The 18,267-nt window shown below is 38.3% G+C and overlaps 2 protein-coding genes across 2 annotated transcripts; both read right to left on the bottom strand.

Annotated features, from left to right (window-relative positions):
* Positions 1-9,031: 9,031 nt before the first annotated feature.
* LOC125212386 (zinc finger protein ZAT10) lies at positions 9,032-9,891 on the bottom strand. Its single transcript, XM_048112545.1, has one exon. It carries the CDS (start codon positions 9,769-9,771, stop codon positions 9,151-9,153), a length of 621 nt encoding a protein of 206 aa, XP_047968502.1. The 5' UTR covers positions 9,772-9,891; the 3' UTR covers positions 9,032-9,150.
* A 1,559-nt stretch (positions 9,892-11,450) lies between these two features.
* LOC125209227 lies at positions 11,451-17,903 on the bottom strand. Its single transcript, XM_048108830.1, has 2 exons — positions 17,288-17,903; positions 11,451-15,041 (listed from the first exon to the last, which is right to left on the bottom strand). Exons 1-2 carry the CDS (start codon positions 17,901-17,903, stop codon positions 11,602-11,604), a joined length of 4,056 nt encoding a protein of 1,351 aa, XP_047964787.1. The 3' UTR covers positions 11,451-11,601.
* Between the last annotated feature and the right edge of the window lie 364 nt (positions 17,904-18,267).

Genomic DNA, 18,267 nt, shown 5'->3' with positions numbered 1-18,267 from the left:
TAACCCACTAAAAAAATGCGCTATTTACTGACGGAATTACCGTTGAACACAACTCCAAGGTTATTACAACTTCAAGTTTTAGTGGTGAGTGGAGGTGAATAGGAGGATTAGAGGAATTGGGATTGAATGCGAAGAAGAGATTAGAATGATTTCAACTTTTTTGGTAATAGGAATGTTATGTGTAAAGCAAGCTGTTTGTTTGATTAGATCAAGTTTTTTAGGATGTCTGCTTTATTCAGCAACAAAAATGAATATGGGGAGCATAAGTTCTATTTGCATGTGAAAACACAAGAAAAAAAAACAGTATTGATAGTATACTAAATATACTACCACATAATAAGATTTTAACAACATGTCACCGAACACTACATTTTTTCCAGCTCAGCATATCGACCACATAGGATTAGCCAGAGTACATTCTACAATAGTACAATTTCCAGAAATCATAAACAAAAGCTATCAAGATAAATGTGTATTTGAGACTTAGTGCTATTCACGAAGGTTGTAAGATTGCAATGTAAGGTTTAAATTACTTGCCTCCACCAATATAACTGCCCATCAGAGCAAGCTATTTTCCAGTTATCCTGACCAAGGGACTGCATGGGCACAATCAGGAAAGCCATTGGTGTCCCAACAACTGTTGCAATTCAGGGGTAAGAGAGGTCAGGGAAGTGGTGGGGGGTCTGGTTTAAGGGGTATGAGAGGTCAGAGGCATAGGAATGAAGAAGTTTTCATGAACAATTTGTCATATTGGTTCTTTGTTATCAATTATTCAAGTAATATGTTTTTTGAGGTGCAGTTCAATGTTTTTAGTTATGCGTATAATTTTGTTATTATCTAGGCAATGGTGCAAGCGATTGCAGCAACAAAGGGAGAAAATCCAAATTTGAGTGACATCTTCATCCTTCATCAAGGATGTTTGTGGAGGAAAGCTCGATAAGAAGAAGAGGATGTTCGGGACAGGAAACTTGGCACCTAACCTCGTGGTTTACACCTCGACAGAGTCTGCAAGAGCAACAACCTTGGATCCTTCCTTGCGAATTGAATTGCGTGATAAATTAAGGCTTTATTAAGGGGTGAATTAAATCCGTGTGACTGCTACCACATCTTTGTTTGCAAAATTCCGATATGAACGCCTTCCTCTTTTTTGCTTCCTATGTGGTATCATTGGACACGGAGAAAAACTGTGCCCCGAACGCCTTCAAGAGAATGGTAACAACAGAGAGTTCGAATGGGACAGCTCCCTTAGGGCAACACCACGTCGAATACAACAACCTAGGAGCAGCTGGTTGCGCAACAATGATGGAAGCCCACTCGAATGATCATTCAGTAAACCAGGTACTAATACAACTTCTCAGAAAACAACAACTCACAATATGAATGATATGATTACGTGTGAGAACACTCCTCTGTCTAACTTCAAACGACAAAGGACAACTGTTTCACCGACCGCTGAAGTTTCGACTGAGATCGACTCGACAGCCGTCTCTAGCGAGTTACTTACTCGTTCAACAATTACATTGGCGGGCGCCTTTGTGCAACCCGACCAGTCATCATGAAAATACTAAGTTGGAACTGTCGGAGTCTCGGGAACCTCCGGGCAGTTCAAGCGTTGGACGATCTCCTACGCCAGTACAAGCCGGATGTGGTTTTTCTTATTGAAACTTTAGTTGATAGTAAGAAAATTGAAGAGCTACGGAAGAAGTTGCATTTTGATTTTGGGTACGGGGTCAGCCGAACAGGTAGAAGTGGTGGTCTTGCAGTTTTGAGTAGATTATCAAGCAAGATAGTTGTAACTACAAGTTCTCATAACTATGTAAATGTGAAAATTTATATGGATGATGGTTTTGAGTGGTTAATGACATGTTTTTATGGCTACCCAGAAAAATTTCGTAGGCATGCTTCTTGGGAACTATTGAAGTCTCTTGACCCTGGTCTTGATGTACCTTGGCTAGTAATTGGTGATTTCAATGATCTTGCATGTAGTTCAGAGAAAATCGGTGGTAATGATCACCCAACCTATTTACTAAATGGATTCCGTTCTGCACTCCAGCACTGTGATTTACATGAAATAGAATGGCTTGGTTACTCTTATACATGGGAGAGGAGTAGAGGATCACCTAATTGGGTTCGTGAGAAACTTGATAGAGCGGTAGCTAACACTAAATGGTTTGAGAAATTTGAAAACGCAATAATCAAAACAGGGGTTTCTTCAGTTTCTGATCATTCACCTATCATACTATCTACCGATATTGTTGCAGTACAATGGCATATGAGGCGTTTTCGTTTTGAGAATAGTTGGGTTTAAACAACCTGAGTTTCGGCAATTGGTTGTATCACTGTGGAATCAGGCAAATCACAGACTTACTCACAAAATTCAGCATATGGGTAGTACCTTACAGAAGTGGGGACGCAATCTGAACAAGAAACTCAACATCAAGAAGAAACATTTAAAGATCAGACTTGAAGTTTGTCGAGACAATAACACAGATGAGCACACTAACTTACGAGCTGAGTTGAGTACAATCCTTGACATAGAAAGAATTCAGTGGAAACAAAGAGCTAAAGAATTTTGGCTTCAAGAAGGAGATGCGAATACGGAATATTTTCATCTTGCAGCAAATAATCGCAAATGACGAAACACTATTACAGAGCTGCGAAATGACTCAGGTGTAACAATCCGCAACAAAGATGGTATTCATTCTATTATTAATAATTATTTTCAGCTATTATATACTGCTGAAGTTACAGATTTTGAGCCCATAACGTCTTTAGTTAATCCACGAGTTTCTTCAAATGATAATGCTGAATTACTTGCCCCGTTTACACATGAGGAATTTCGAAGAGCTGTGTTTTCTATGCATCCCGATAAAGCACCAGGTCCTGATGGTCTTAATCCTGCTTTCTATCAGAAATTTTGGCATTTGATAGGTGATGAGGTTGTTGCTGCAGGGTCTTACTCCCTCCGTCCACAAAAAATAGATCACTTTGTGTATGGCACAGGTTTTAATGTAGAATTAGTAAAGTAAGAGAGAGGAGGAGAAAAGGTAGGTAAAGTAAGAGAGAGATAGGGAGAAAAATTGAGTAAAGTATGAGAGAGGGAAGAAAAAGTGGAAAAGTATGAAAGATAAACTTTCCATATTTAGAAAGTGATCTATTTTTTTTGGACGTCCCAAAATGGCAAAAGTGATCTATTTTTTATTGACGGAGGGAGTATATAAGATTATTGCAAAAGTTCTTGCTAACCGCCTTAAGAGATTACTCCCCAAAGTAGTTTCTGAAAATTAGTCCGCTTTCATCAAAGGTAGATTGATTACCGATAATATCCTGGTTGCTTTCGAACTAATCCATCACATGAAAAATCGTTCAAGCAGAGCAGGAGAGAATGTTGCTTTAAAACTTGATATAAGCAAAGCTTATGATCGCATTGATTGGGGTTTCCTTGAAGCTATGATGGCAGCCCTCGGATTTGATCGTAGATGGACCACCATGATTATGATGTGTGTTCGACATGTTCGTTACTCAATCTCTATCAATGGAAATGAGATAGGGCCAGTTCTCTCATTACGAGGTGTTCGACAGGGCAATCCACTTTCGCAATACCTGTATGTCCTATGCGCGGAGGGATTAACTACCTTGCTAAATGAGGCTGAGCAACGCGGAATCATCCAGGGAATCTCCATATGTCAAGGCAGCCCTTTCGTCTCACACTTGCTATTTGCAGATGATTCCTTTTTATTCTTCAAGGCTACAGAACCACAATGTCTCGCCATCAAGAATATCTTGAAGACCTATGAACGTGCTTCAGGACAGGCAGTGAACCTTACAAAATCTGGCATCTTCTATAGTTCAAATGTGTTCGAGATTCAGAAAGAGATTTTATCAAGTATTCTCCAGGTATTCACTCCTCTTGATCATAGTCGATATCTAGGATTGCCATCCCTTGTCGGAAGTAATAAAAGATCTATCTTTGCACACATTAGAAATAGACTGTGGGCACGCATTCAAAATTGGAAAAATAGATTTTTGTCAAGAGCTGGTAAAGAGATTTTATTAAAAGCTGTAGCACAAGCCATTCCCACATATGTGATGAGTGTTTTCATGCTTCTAAGTTCTCTCTGTGACGAATTACAGAAGATGATGAATTCCTTTTGGTGGGGTTCGAAAGATGATGGTGGTAAAAAAGTGAATTGATTGAAATGGGACAGGATGTGTGAGAAAAAGTCTAACGGTGGTTTAGGCTTTAGGAATTTGCGATGCTTTAATTTGGCTATGCTAGCTAAACAAGGATGGAGGCTACTAAATTCTGAAAATTCTCTTATTTACCGCATTTACAAGGCTAGATATTTTCCCAATGGTGATTTTTTATCTGCGAATCTGAGGCACAACCCAAGTTTCACCTGAAGAGGTATTCATCAGGCTACTGCTATGTTGAAAGCGGGACTTAGATGGAGAGTTGGTAATGGTGAAAGGATTCGTGTTTGGCACGACCCATGGCTACCAAGAGAGTATGATTTCAAGGTTGATCAGGCGAACAACTTTATACTTCGCGTCATCGACTTACTTGATCAGTCTCAAACACAATGGGATTTGGATAAAGTTTGTAATGTGTTCAGCGAACGCGACATCACTACCATTCTATCTATCCCTGTCTCCCCGACCATCCCAGATAGATGTATTTGACACTTCGATAAATGTGGCACTTACACGGTAAAGTCCGGTTATTATGACCACTCCATGTTATTGACTGGAAGAAGATATGGCAACTCCACATTCCCCCAAAAGTTCATGAATTTCTATGGCGTGTGTTACGCAATGTGTTACCAACAAAATGTCGCTTACAAGAACGCTGCATATCTATTGATACTATTTGCGGTTGCGGCTCCTCGAATGAAGATCTCAACCATGCCCTATTGACTTGTTTTAAAGCAAGAGCCGTGTGGCAACATTGGGGAAAATGTGAACAAGCTTATCACTTCCATTTGTAGAATGTTATCAAACTATCAAGGAGTTAAACAACAAACATGTGTTAGAGGAGTTTATTATGATTTCTTGGCGGATTTGGTGGGCACGCAACCAAGCGGTATGGAGTGGGAATTATTTTCCACCCGGTGTAATTGTTGATCAAGCTCGAGAAACACTTGTAGAATGGCAAATGGCACAAGGTGGAAAACAAACATGCCTTCACGCAGACCCCATAGCTGCTCGCGAACCTCCACAGTTCAACACTAGAACAACACCATCCGAAAGCTGGCGATGTTACACGGATGCCGCTACATTCTCAGAGTCCAATATGATCGGCACAGGTTCTTTATTGCTATCGCACGACAGTTTATTTCTTAATGCGTTTTCATCTTGCCAATATGGGATTGTGCCTCCCCGTGTATCTGAAGCGATAGCCATTCGTACTACGCTTCAGTATGTTTCTCAACACTGTCCAGGGCCAGGTATCATATACACAAATGCACAAGGTGTAGTCTTCTCCATCATGAACACATCACCCGATTGATCCGAATATGGAGTCGTCATATCAGAATGTCAACAATTACTACTACAGAGACCTGATGTGGTAGTTGTTTGGGTTCGTCGATCAAACAATATGTTAGCACATATTCAGCTCGTAACTCCTTTATGTACCCTCCCTTTATGTTGTGGTCTTTTATTCCGGATTGTATCGTTGAATACTTTTAATCAATCTACTGTTTTTTCTTCAAAAAAAAAATTTAAGGGGTGAATTAAAAGGAGAAATAAGAGAGGAAATTAGGGGGGAATTTCGACAATATTTAGATGCGCAAAGTGTGAAAAATTCAGCGATGGAGGAAAAGATGAACCGGATCTTGATGTCTCAACAATCCAATTTCTCACGACTCATTGATGATGATGCTTCATAGACTTGATAAATATTAATGGAGGAGAAGATGAACCGGATCATGATGTCCCAACAATCCCATCTCTCACGACTCATTGATGATGATGCTTCACAGACTTAATACATATTTAATATAAACTCCCTATTATGTGTCCTTTTTTATCCGTACTTTGGTGATGTTTAACTAATATACCTTTTATCTATCATATCTTCATTATTTTGGCTGTTATTATTGGTTTGTTGCTATTATTGGATTATTTTGGCTATTATAGGTGATTTGACTGTATAAATGAAAATAGGTGACACACTGTAAATTACTGAATTAATTTGTGAACAATACTTATTAATTACCGACGGAATTGGTGTAGTTACCGACGGAAATAGTGGGAAAAAGAAATCGGTATTTACCGACGGATTTTGCACTAAATTTACCGACGGTAGAAATCGGTTGGGCAATCCGATGGAAAAAATTACCGACGGAATGTGCTATGTCGGTAAATATTATCGACGTGAAGTTTACGCCCGGAAAATTTTCGTCGGTGAGCAAATAACCGACGGAAAATAGATATTTACCGACGGAAAATTCCGTCGGTAATTTTTATGTTTTTTGTAGTGACCTTGTTAAAAAGAGAAACTTATTAACATATTCCGTCGGTAATTTTATTGTTTTTTGTAGTGACCTTATTAAAAAGAGGAACTTATTAAAACAAAAGACAACCACTCATTTTTATTTACAGACCAAAATAGAATAACATAACTATTAATTGTGATTTGATTAAGTATTCATATAAAATACAATTTTAATTTTTATATTTTATTCCTCTCAACTATAATTGATAGGAAAAAAAGAATAATAGCCTTAAATGCCAATAACATACTAATACTGATCATTAATCACATGAAACTACGCAAACACAATACTTATCAACACAATATTAATATAGATTCAACAGTAATAAAAAAAAATAGTGTGGTGTTGCTTTTCTTCGAGATATAATATAAAACGCATATCATAAACCTGAAGATCTGTCAAAAGAATCAAAGTATATCACAAAAATGACCAAACTATTTTATATAAACTATAGCATATCCAAATTAATACTAGTATAAATCCGATTGTCCGTGAAGAAATAACATGTGGCGGTTCGTATTAATTAGGTAGCTAAATTTAGTTTGGTTAAGACACACTTCCTGATACGTGGCGAGTCGGTTAGTCAGTAAGTAGCCGGTTACACTCCACTCCACATTGACGTGTCCCAGATACTCAACAAACGGCCGACTGCATATGCAACCTACACGTGTCCGCTCATTTTATCGCTACTCACACGTGTCGTTACGTGCCGTGTCCACAACTACGGCGAGCTTTTCTTCTAGTTATCACCCACTTCTTCACTCTTGCTCACTTCTAAATTACCAAATCACCCCCGTCGTACACTACTCCACTATTTTTAAAACTTACACTCATTTTTTAATTTAGAAATATAAACTTAATTAATGGTTTGAAAAAAGAGTAGAAACTCTTAAGTCGCGTACTTCATGAGAAAATATTTTCTGTGGTATAAAGAATTTTAATATTCATGAACTCAGATCTTTCTAACATTAGTACTATTATTTTTAATTGTATGAGCAGTCTAGCTCAAAATACAAAAAAATACTAATGGTCTTGTTCCATTTTTAGTAGCTATCATACTACTACTACTACTACCAAATATGGAGTACCATTTAACAGTACTAGCAATTAATTTTTTTAGAAATAACGGAGGGAATATGTGTTTGATAATAATAGTCAGTCAGTCACATATCGTTATATTTTACTCCTAGTTTGAATTAAGAGGGGCATTTATGGTAATTTAAGTGTAGTGGAATAACACAGTTCCGTAAAGTTCTAGAAAACGAGTGGAAGGATATTTATGACCAATCATTACACACGTGGCTACGCATTCCCGTTCATGAAACTTAGGTGTCTTTCTGGATAAGGCACAGCTTTTCATTGTATCAACTCTATTAAATTACTCTTTTTTAATTTGGAGAGGTTCTCATCGTTTTTAGTCAATATTTAATTAAAATTTCAAAATATATTTCAACCCATAAAACATGCGTTTATATTCATCTACACCTTCATTTGTACCTTCATTTGTGGTGTGTATAAAGCTGGACAATATTAAATTACTTTAATATAATATACGCGTACCTCTGTTTCATAGTTTAAAAGGATAGGTACCTCTATATTGAATCGTATAGTATTTGATTTGCATATTAAAGAAAACACAAAATTTACATATTTGCAAAACAACGATTACTTTATACGTTGAGTGCTGTTATTTTATAAGTTATACGTTAAATGTTGTTATTTTATGAGTTCAATGTAAAGTTCAAAATTTAAATAAAAAATTACTTGACTCTATACTATAAGTTGATTACCTTTTTAATAGATGTATTAACAAATTCTTTTGGAGTATTTTATAAGAATTAATCATTTGAGACTTTTGCAGGCGCAACCTATTTAACAGCGCCCTATAATCAATGCCATTGATATTGGTTTAGAGTAAAAATTTTGTTCATTAATCAATCCAACTGTATTGAAGTCAACCAACTAAGCAAAGCAATATCATAAGTTACATTTAATATTAGAGATTGATTTCGATTTTTTCTTGTCGCAGTTGAATTTTAACAGAATCTCACAAACCTCGATCGTTTTGAAGGAAATGCAAATTACGTGCGCCGGGAAAACCGATTCTTGAATCCTTGCACATAAGAAATCAATTGAATTATAAAATCACGTATGTAAAGGGAACATTTATAATTGTGGGTGTTTGTTATTATTCCTTAAACTAGACAAAAAGAGTAATGTCACGAGTCACTTTGAGAAATATGGAACTAAAGAAGAATGCCAAAAATTCTTTATTTTGTATATATAAAATCGACTGGTTAAGTCAAATTAGTTGATACTTAGTAGTAGATATTACAAAAATTATTTATTGAAGATTCTGTCTCAACCGTTTTAAACTAGGGCGCGAGGGTTTGTTTGTAATAATAACAAAATTGAAATCTACTTTAATCCCCTAGATTGCGAAAATCTGAACCTATTGTAGCCGTAGATATGGATTCGATAGTAGGAAAATTTTATGTATATATCAATATGTTTAAAAAGGCAACATAATCTAGAAAATAAACCACAATTAGGAAATATTTAATTATAAACAACATAACTATACCAATCTCTATAGTGCTACAAAGAGATTAAATTGTGAGGGGCGAAAAAATCCCTAAAAAAAGGAACTCTACAACCTAAGCGTTAAATCAAGTCCTTCTTCGGATATCCAATTCAATTCCCAATTCCGAGTGACGTCGCCGTCGCCGTAGGAGGAGTTGGTCCCGCCACCGCCGGAGGATGACGTGACAACGCTGAATCCGTCACCGTTACCACCGTCAGAAGAGTTCACGCCGCTTTTAGATCCGCCGATTACGCCGCCGTAATGCTTCCGCATGTGGCCGCCCAGGGCTTGGCCGCTGGGGAAGCTCCTCCCGCACGTGGAGCAGTTGTGAAGCCTGTGGGGACCAGCGATTGAATCGTCGTCGGCGGTGGTGGCGGTGGACGTCGAATTCGACGGTTTCTTCTCCGCCGGCTTGTTGCGGTGGCTCGCTTTGTGGCCGCCGAGAGCCTGGTGCGAGGAGAATCCCTTGCCGCAGACGCTGCAATTGTAGATCCGAGGCGATTTCGCCGCCGCGGCGGGGGAGGAAGAGGCCTCGCCGCCGCTCCGGAGCGCGACGAGACAGCCGGCGAGGTACTCGTCGTCGGAGACGCGCTTGGAGCGCTTCGCTTTCGTAGATGAATCGTAGCTGTATTCGTTGAGGCGGCGGCGATGCGGCGGCCCCGCTGGATTCTGAGCTTCGGGAGGCATCGTCGATCGAATTTGTGTGTGTGTGTGTGTGAAACAGTGAAATTAGAGAGAGAGAGAGAAAAGTGAATTTGTGAGAAGGAAAAGTGCGTGATGAGCGTGCGTGTCAAGTTTGAGTTTGAACTTTTGGGGGAGGGATGGGGGTTTATATAAGGAAAGGGAGGGGGTGGTGACGTGGCAATGGCGGTGGGGGGAAGTAGTGATTTTCTGGAAGTGTAGGTGTTTACTTTGCACGTATGGATGAGCATTTATTCCCTCTACACACTATACAAGTGCGTACACGCTTTCCTTAATTACCCAAGCTTACACTTGCGTCAAAGTTTTTGATTTGACCTTTTCGTATGTTGTATTAAATAATGTTATTTAATGATTTTGAAGAAAAAGGAGTATACTGAATTTCTATCTCCAATCTCTAATTTTAGACCAATTACGTTTCCAATAGATCCTCTCATATGTATGCGTGTTCTACTTACATCTATCTTATGTATAAACTAGAAGCAAATAGCAAGACGTAGAAATGCAAAGATATATTTGAACATATTGAAAAAGAAAAAATACATATTTTATGTAAGAGCGTCTCCGAGGGAAATGGTAAATGGAGTGCTAAAGAGAAATAACTATTATATTTATCTTTTCTTCATAAAATTTCATGCTTCAATGAAAAGAGTATTTGAGGAGGTATTATACCTTCTTTCATTTTGAGAATGTTTCGTTACCTCTTATTGATAGAAAAGATAAAAAAAAATTAGTTATTATTTTGTCTTTTCAATTTACCTTCTTTCCTTGGAGTCTATTACTCCCTCCGTCTCCGATTAAGAGTCACACTTTGACCGGGCACGAGTTTTTAGAAATGTAAAGAAAAGTTGGTTAAAAAAGTTAGTGGGATGGAGAGACCCATTTTTTATATTGATTTTATAATAAAATGTGAGTGAATTGAGTTAGTGAAATGTGAGACCTACTTACTATTTATGGTAAAAATGAAGTGTGACTCTTAATTGGGAACGAATCAAAATGAAAAAGTGTGACTCTTAATTGGGGACGGAGGAAATACTTTTTAAGTAGGTATAATAACCTTTTTGAAAAGGTAAATGAGAAATATACATTCTCAATATACCTTTCCCTCTTGGAGATGCTCTAATGCCGAAATAATCACAAATTCGGCAACTTTTGAAATTACTTTAAAAGTCATGAATTTTAGTAGTAGTAACTTTATTCTCAATTTTCCCATTACGTTAATTCAGATGAAATTGTCTAATTCAGATGAAATTGTATATAATGTGATATCAAAATATTCTTCTTGGACAAGAACTTCAGATGCGCCGATCACTTTTATTATTGTCTCAACACACAAGTGCACTACATCAACAATAGGTGACCGAAATATTTGGAAAAATTAAGAAAAATGTTAAACTTCGTGATTTTTACAATTGATTTTGAAAGTTATAGGACATGCCAAAATTCGACCAAAATTCATGGTTTTTCAAGATTAATTACCATTTTATTTATGTATGTATATACTGATGGTTTACAATGTACTCCCTCCATTTTCCATTATAAGAAACACTTTGACCCGACATGAGTCTTAAAAAATATAATGAAAAGTGAGTTGAAAAAGTTAGTAGAATGTGGATCATACTTTTGTATACTCTATACGTTGATGGAGCCGGCTCTGTATCTTTAAGTATTAAAATGCCAACTCTTTATTTTTGTTAAACAAAAGTCCCACACCACCTAAGTAGTGGGAAAATAAACATAAGACCTGCAATCCAATACATAGCACACTATTTAAAACCACACAATACATGAGAAAAAAGTGCAATCAACATAAGTAAACTAGGCTTGCACACTATATAGGGAATCCTCTTGGGTAGTAGTACCACACTGCCCAGCACCATCATCATCATCGGCCGCAGCTTCCGTTGTGTCATATTCAGCAGCAGCATCAGCACCAACATCCTGCTCATCCTTAGCAGAATCACCTTCGGTATTCGGTGGTTGTAATTTGTCACCAATATGATCTTCACACTGAGGCTGAGCTGCCCCTTTCTTGTTACTGATGCTGCTCCCTCGCCCATCTTTAGCGTGCTTGCGGCCATTCTTCACAGTCTTGTTGCACCTCTCTTGTAAGTGTTGCTGCTTTCCGTCCTCTATATTCTTCGCCAAAGCACTCAACGAATCAAAAGGCATCTCCCCCATTCCATGCTCGGTTTCTTCGTTCTCTTCATCATTCAACCTTTCTACCAGATCACAACTTTTCTCATTCCCTGTCTGGTTCTCCTCAGCCATGGATATGATCATATTCTTGTTATCAACTACCTTGTTGACTAAAGCACCACCCATCCCTTCCTTAGCCTGCTCGCCTTGACCTCTTCTACTTTTACTTAGATTTTTCTTTTTAGTGGCTTCATCAAACATACCACTAATTGCTTTTACCCCGGGCATCATTTTCTTCTTTTCCAACGACACATGATCCACCGCAGGAATCACTTGTAGGCCTGCTGCCAAATTCAGCTTTTCTTCGTCGGCTTCATCTTCATTTACCTCTTCTTCAATCCCCTTCTCTAACAAATCATAATCATCAACTCCCATCTTCACCAACGCACCAACGGCACTGATATCTCCTTGAGACCGAGTTTTAGGATAAAGTTTTCCAACTCCCTTATTCTCCTTATTGCTATACTCATCCGACAACCTCTCATCTACCGGACCAAGTGGAGCATGCCTTCCAGCCACCATATTCTTTGCCTCTGTTAGGTTTTCATCTTTCCCGTCCTCTTCAACGTCACCACTTTCCACCTTTCTTGATTCATCATCTTCTTCACCCTCACCAGGATCTGCGAATCTAGACATACCTGTATCATCAACCGTGTTCTTCTCCTGCTCGACATCCTCATCAGCTGCATCCACGGTCTCATGCCTAGCAACATCTGCGCCTCTTTTGGAAGTGATGTTGCTCCTGCGCACGGTTTTAGGACTATGGCGGGCATTCTCCCCTGTCTTGTGCTCATAAGTTCCAATAATTGAGCTCAACGTTACTTGGCCATGACTATAATCACCCGTTTCTTTCAAGGCGGCCATTCCATGACTAACAGTACTAAGTGCAGAGCTCGTTGTTTTCGCCTGTTGCTTTCTTCCTAGCTTTATATTCTGAGGCATATCACTCTTCGGATACACACTACTCATTGCCTTTATATTCTTAGGATCGATTAAAGACTCATAATTAGGCAGTTCCTCCTCCTCATGATCCCCCATGGCATAATCTTCTTCTACTTGCTCATTTGTACCCTCATCATTATCAAACACACCTGCAACATTGAGTTGATCACGCTTTCTATTATTTGGCTCATCTCTCCCCTTTAGTAACGATAATGGATCATTCTCATTGACCAATCTCATTTCTTGCTCCTTCCCACTCATTTTTTTCGCCTTTTTCTTTTTGGCCTTCCTATTTTTGCTCAACAAATCATAATTCACCGGAGGCATTTTCTCCATTCCTTGCTCGACTCCTTTTTCATCAGCAGCAGCACCACCACCACCACCTTCTTCTTCTCCTTCTCCTTCTCCACCCTCTTCATCATTCATCATTTCTTCCTGCTCATTTGTTTCATCATCACCATCAAACACACCGGCAACATTGAGTTGATCACGCTCTCTACTATTAGCCTCATCACTCCCCCCAAGTAATGATAATACATTATCATCCTTCCCCAACTTCATTTCTTGCTCCTTCCCACTCACTGCTTTCACTCCACGCTGCCCCGGCTTCTTATTCTTCTTCACGAATGACTCATGATCCACCGGACGCATCTCTTTTATAGTTGCCTTGCCTTCATCTTCATCACGCATCCTTTCCTTGGCTACATCTTCATCATTCGTCTTTTCTACCTCTTCTTCATCATCAGGGATGGGGCTCACCGTTTCAACCTCGCCACATTCGGTTGGGTACTCTTCTTTCTCAACATCTTCAACATCACCACGTTCCGCATCATCTTCCTCACCCCCACCCTCACCTTCGAATCGGGAAATATCCTTATCAGCCACCCTAGTCATCACCCTCTTTCCCTTACGCCCATCATTCCCATTCAATGCACCACTCATAGTTTTCCCCTGTTTACCACTCGGAGCCACATCGCTCCTCTTCACTGAAGGCTCCTGACGCATCTCATCTGCCGGCGAATTATTTTCACGCTCATTAATCATTTTTTGCAATTGATACACCAAACGAGTGTTCCTCTTGACAAGCTTCTCCACCACACTGCTCCACCTCTTAAACAAGCCCGGCCCCAGATTTGCCAACCCCAAAATGTCTAAATCTCCCAACTCCTCTACCAAACTATCGTCTTTCTCATCATCACCTTCACTCTCCTCGTCATCTTCCTCGTCACTCTTCTTGTTCATATCATTACCACTGGTTCCTTGTCTCTCCCCCTCTTCCAATTTGGTCTCTTCACCATTCTTCTCCGCCGATTTCTCATAAATTTGCTTCTCACTTTTGTTCACTAAGTTGAGAGTGGAACTTATTTTCCGATTCCTAGAATTTCCCCTTCCCCTTCCTCGTCCCTGTCCCCGTCCTTGACCTCTTCCTCGGCCCCCAACCGCGCCAACCCTCCGTCCATTATTAACATCATCATCACCACCGACGCCAACATCATCCTTTGGTTTATCTAGATTGTCATCACCTTCTTCTACACCACCTTCCTGATCCACTTTGTCCTCATTCTCAACAAAATGTTGTTGAGAGAGATTATCATCACCTTCTTCTTCACCACCACCTTGATCCGCATTTTCATCATTCTCATCAAAATACTGTTGAGATGAATCTGTCTGAAATTTCTCGACATCTTTGGGATATCTCGATGAAGAAGACTGCGCGCCACGGCCACCACGTGGTGGTTTTGTCGACGGCGCAAGCTTCTCAGCCGCTATCAGGGCGTCGCCGGAAACGGTCTTGTCATGCTCTATTTCAGGAGTATCATTAGCTACCGCATCTTCATCGCCATCGTCTTCGTCTGGGTTACCACCATCGGCATTTTCCTTCAACTGATCATTATCAGTGTTGTTGACAGCATAGGAGGTCTCTCCTTTATCCTTATGAGATGGAGATGCTGCCAACAAAGCAGTTAGAAGCATCCCCGTCTCTTTTAGGCTCTGTACCACCGTGTCGGCCTTAACCTTCTTCCTCTTCTTCTTCTCCGACTGCTCATCTTCTTGCTCTGCTTTCCGATGATCTTCTTGCTGGGTCGGCCTCTGTTCAGGTGCATGTGCATCCGTCACTGCATTCGTATTTTAGATTAGTCTTCGTAATATTAGTAGCTAAACAAAAGAGATAAATATGAGATAAAATAGTTGAAGTATTTGTAAATAAAAAATGAGATTTATAATAAATGGAGACTAATTTAGATATATGGGTAAAGATGTGTGATCTGTTGCTAACTTTCTTAAGTTGTTAATTCTGTTAATTTATCGATGCAGTGTATTAAAAATGACAACACGATGACATTGATGTCAACATTTAACTTAGTTGATAGTATTTTAATACACTGTGCTGACATTGATATTTAAAATGTCAATCCAAATTTGTGTTGACATTTTTAATGCACTGCATTGATAAGTTAACAAGTTAACAATTTAAGAAAAATGTGATTATATCCGAGCAATTTATTGGTTTTGGGAAAGATCGACTTGACACGTGATAGCAAGAGTACCTACCATTATATTATATCCATCTTACGTTACTTGAGTAATTTCTTTTTCGCACTCGTTTAGAAAAAAAATAGTAATAAATACTTAAAGTGGAAAGGTAGTCAAGTTGGAGAGAGAATAATGTAGAGAAGAGTCTCCTCGTTCGTACTCTCTTTCTTACTTTACTCTCTCCATTTTAATTATTAATTATTATTTTTCTAAAAAGAGTATAAAATAAGTTGTTAATTATTATTTATCCAAAAAGAGTGTAAAAAAAAGTGACTCAGTTAATGTGAATTTAGTTTCATATTGGCTTGTGACTGCGTGAGTACGTACCAGTATATTAATTTGTGTTTTCTTATAATTGTTCATCAATCACCTATAGTATCCTTTACTTATTTCAACATTAGTAAATTTAATGGAGTATTATAAATAGGAAAAGACTTGGTATGTGACTACGTGAGTACCTAGTACTAAGTAGTAAATTTGTTTTCTTACAAATTTTCATTAATCACTTGCTAGGCTACTAGCAATTTTTAGAGTCATAATTTTTAAAAAATCATACTCTATGAAAATTTTGTTTGGAGTGTATCTAATATTCTTTAACTACACGTGCATGACCCATCAACTAGCTAGTAAAACAGAAAGGTTATCGAAAATCTGGTTTATACAAACTAATCACTTGTAAAATGGATATGGAAAAATTTCAACAAATATGGAGGTAAAAGGTTACTTTATTGATAAAACATGTAGGCCCATGCCCATAGCAAGTCCGCATAAATGTTATCTGAATAAGAAAATGAAAGGTGTAGCATTTTACAGGAGAATCAATAATTACTTTGAATAACATGAGACTTCAAGCTGTTGATAGATAATCCATCTTATACCCTATCCGTTCAAAATAAATAGTCTAATTATATAGTGGATGTCAAAATTTTAACGCTTAACTAGTAAATATAAAAAAAATAACTTTATATTTCTAATAAATTAAATTTTAATTGACAGATGATGATGAAAAAATGAGACTATATTTTTTAACAAAGAAATACTATTTTTAATATAGATATTGGCATCTAATATCACGAAATTTTCAAAAAGTTGGATTTTTCCCACGAACTTTAAAATTGGCAAATAATATCACGAACTTTACCACTTGTTTGTTTTTTCCCACGAATGAAAAAATTCTCACAAATAATACTATGATATTAGTTTTTTTTGCGTAATTTCTCGACAACAATTTTGAAAATTTCAAGTTTTTCAATATTTGAAGATAGTTTTTCTTGAAGCACACCTTCAAAAATCGTTCTTCAATCTATTAAAATAACATGAATTTTTTCATTTGTGGGAAAAAACAAACCCAAAGTAAAGTTCGTGATATTATTTGCTAATTTTAAAGTTCGTGGGAAAAACCCAACTTTTTGAAAGTTTCGTGATATTAGATGCCAATATCCCTTTTTAATATAAAGAATCGGTAAAATAATAGGATGTGAAAATTTCTGAAGTATTATTCACTGAAGATGAATAAATAGGCGAGATATAGAAAGTGGAAGAGAGTAAGGGGTGTCCTATTGTTCAATGTTGAATTTAAGAATTGTTGCATCGAAAAGATATTGCTTCATGTATAATTTAGACCAAGTCACGTAGAATTTATGGTCCAAACACATTAAAAAATTTATGATTTTTAAGATCATTGAAAATATTCTTCTACTATACTAGTATCTTGGGCAAAGTGTATTTGTTTTTAAGAATAATATCACGAGTTAGTAATTTATTTGGAGCGAACAAAAGGGACAAAAAGAGAGTAATAATTGTAGAGGAAGTTGAAAAATGAGCATACCGTTAGAAGGTGGGTGAGTGACAGTAGTTGGCATGAGTGGTTGGGTGGCGGTCATGGTGGCAACAGTGGCGGCGTCATTTATGGGGGGTGGTAGAGCGCTGGTGGTGCCAGCGGTTGCGGAGACAAAGAATTTCTTGCCGAAGATGTAATTGATGCCAAGTGCCAAGAAGGAGAGAAAGAACAAGCCACCTAAAGAGATACCAACCAATTGGGGTTGGTGTTGGTTCCCTGCAGCCGACAAAGGAGCTATGGACTGTTGTGAAGTTGGGGATTGTAGAAAATATGGCGGCGGAGCTATGGCTGCTGCTGGATTATAAAATGGAAGTGGACTTGCCCTTGGTGGTGGGGGTGAAGCTGGAGGAGTAGCAGTTGTTGGTGGAGGTGCAGGAGTAGTGGCTGGTGGTGGTGGTGTTGGAGGTGGAGGAGTAGTGGTTGTTGGTGGTGGTGGGGGTGGAGGGGCCGAGCCGGGTGGTGGATGAGTGTGATTTTTGTGTTGGCAAGGTGAACAAGGTGCGCGGGGAGGTGGGGGTGGAGGAGGAGGGGCACTTGGCTCCTCAGGGCAAGGCGGCGAGGAGTATGAATGTGATGAGAGTTTGATACTTCTAAAAGAAGGCATTTTCAGTAGCAATTTTGAAGTGGACTGGACTCATAATAACTTTATATATACTAAATTCTCTATGGGTAGCTTCATTTTCGTTCTAAAAGTAGCTACTTTTGTTATGTTTTATGAGTCAGATTAAAATTTTGTGTTATATTATGTGATCCCTCATTAAACAAAACATGCATAAACACATATTTTGAAGGGAGAATAATACTTCTCCCTGTTTTTTTGTCACGTGCAAGGCTCCGCCATGTTTTGTACATAGGGATGGGCCGATACTATATAGCTCATCGAAGGGTAGTAATAAAATGCATACTCATATATTGTACAAATTCCAAACTTTTCAACACAGTATCAACACAATGTCAACACAGTGTAA

Source organism: Salvia hispanica, chromosome 3 (assembly GCF_023119035.1).
Source record: "Salvia hispanica cultivar TCC Black 2014 chromosome 3, UniMelb_Shisp_WGS_1.0, whole genome shotgun sequence".
NCBI classification, from domain to species: domain Eukaryota; kingdom Viridiplantae; phylum Streptophyta; class Magnoliopsida; order Lamiales; family Lamiaceae; genus Salvia; species Salvia hispanica.
The sequence above is the reverse complement of the archived record's forward strand: the minus strand, read 5'-3'. Positions and strand labels throughout refer to the sequence as shown.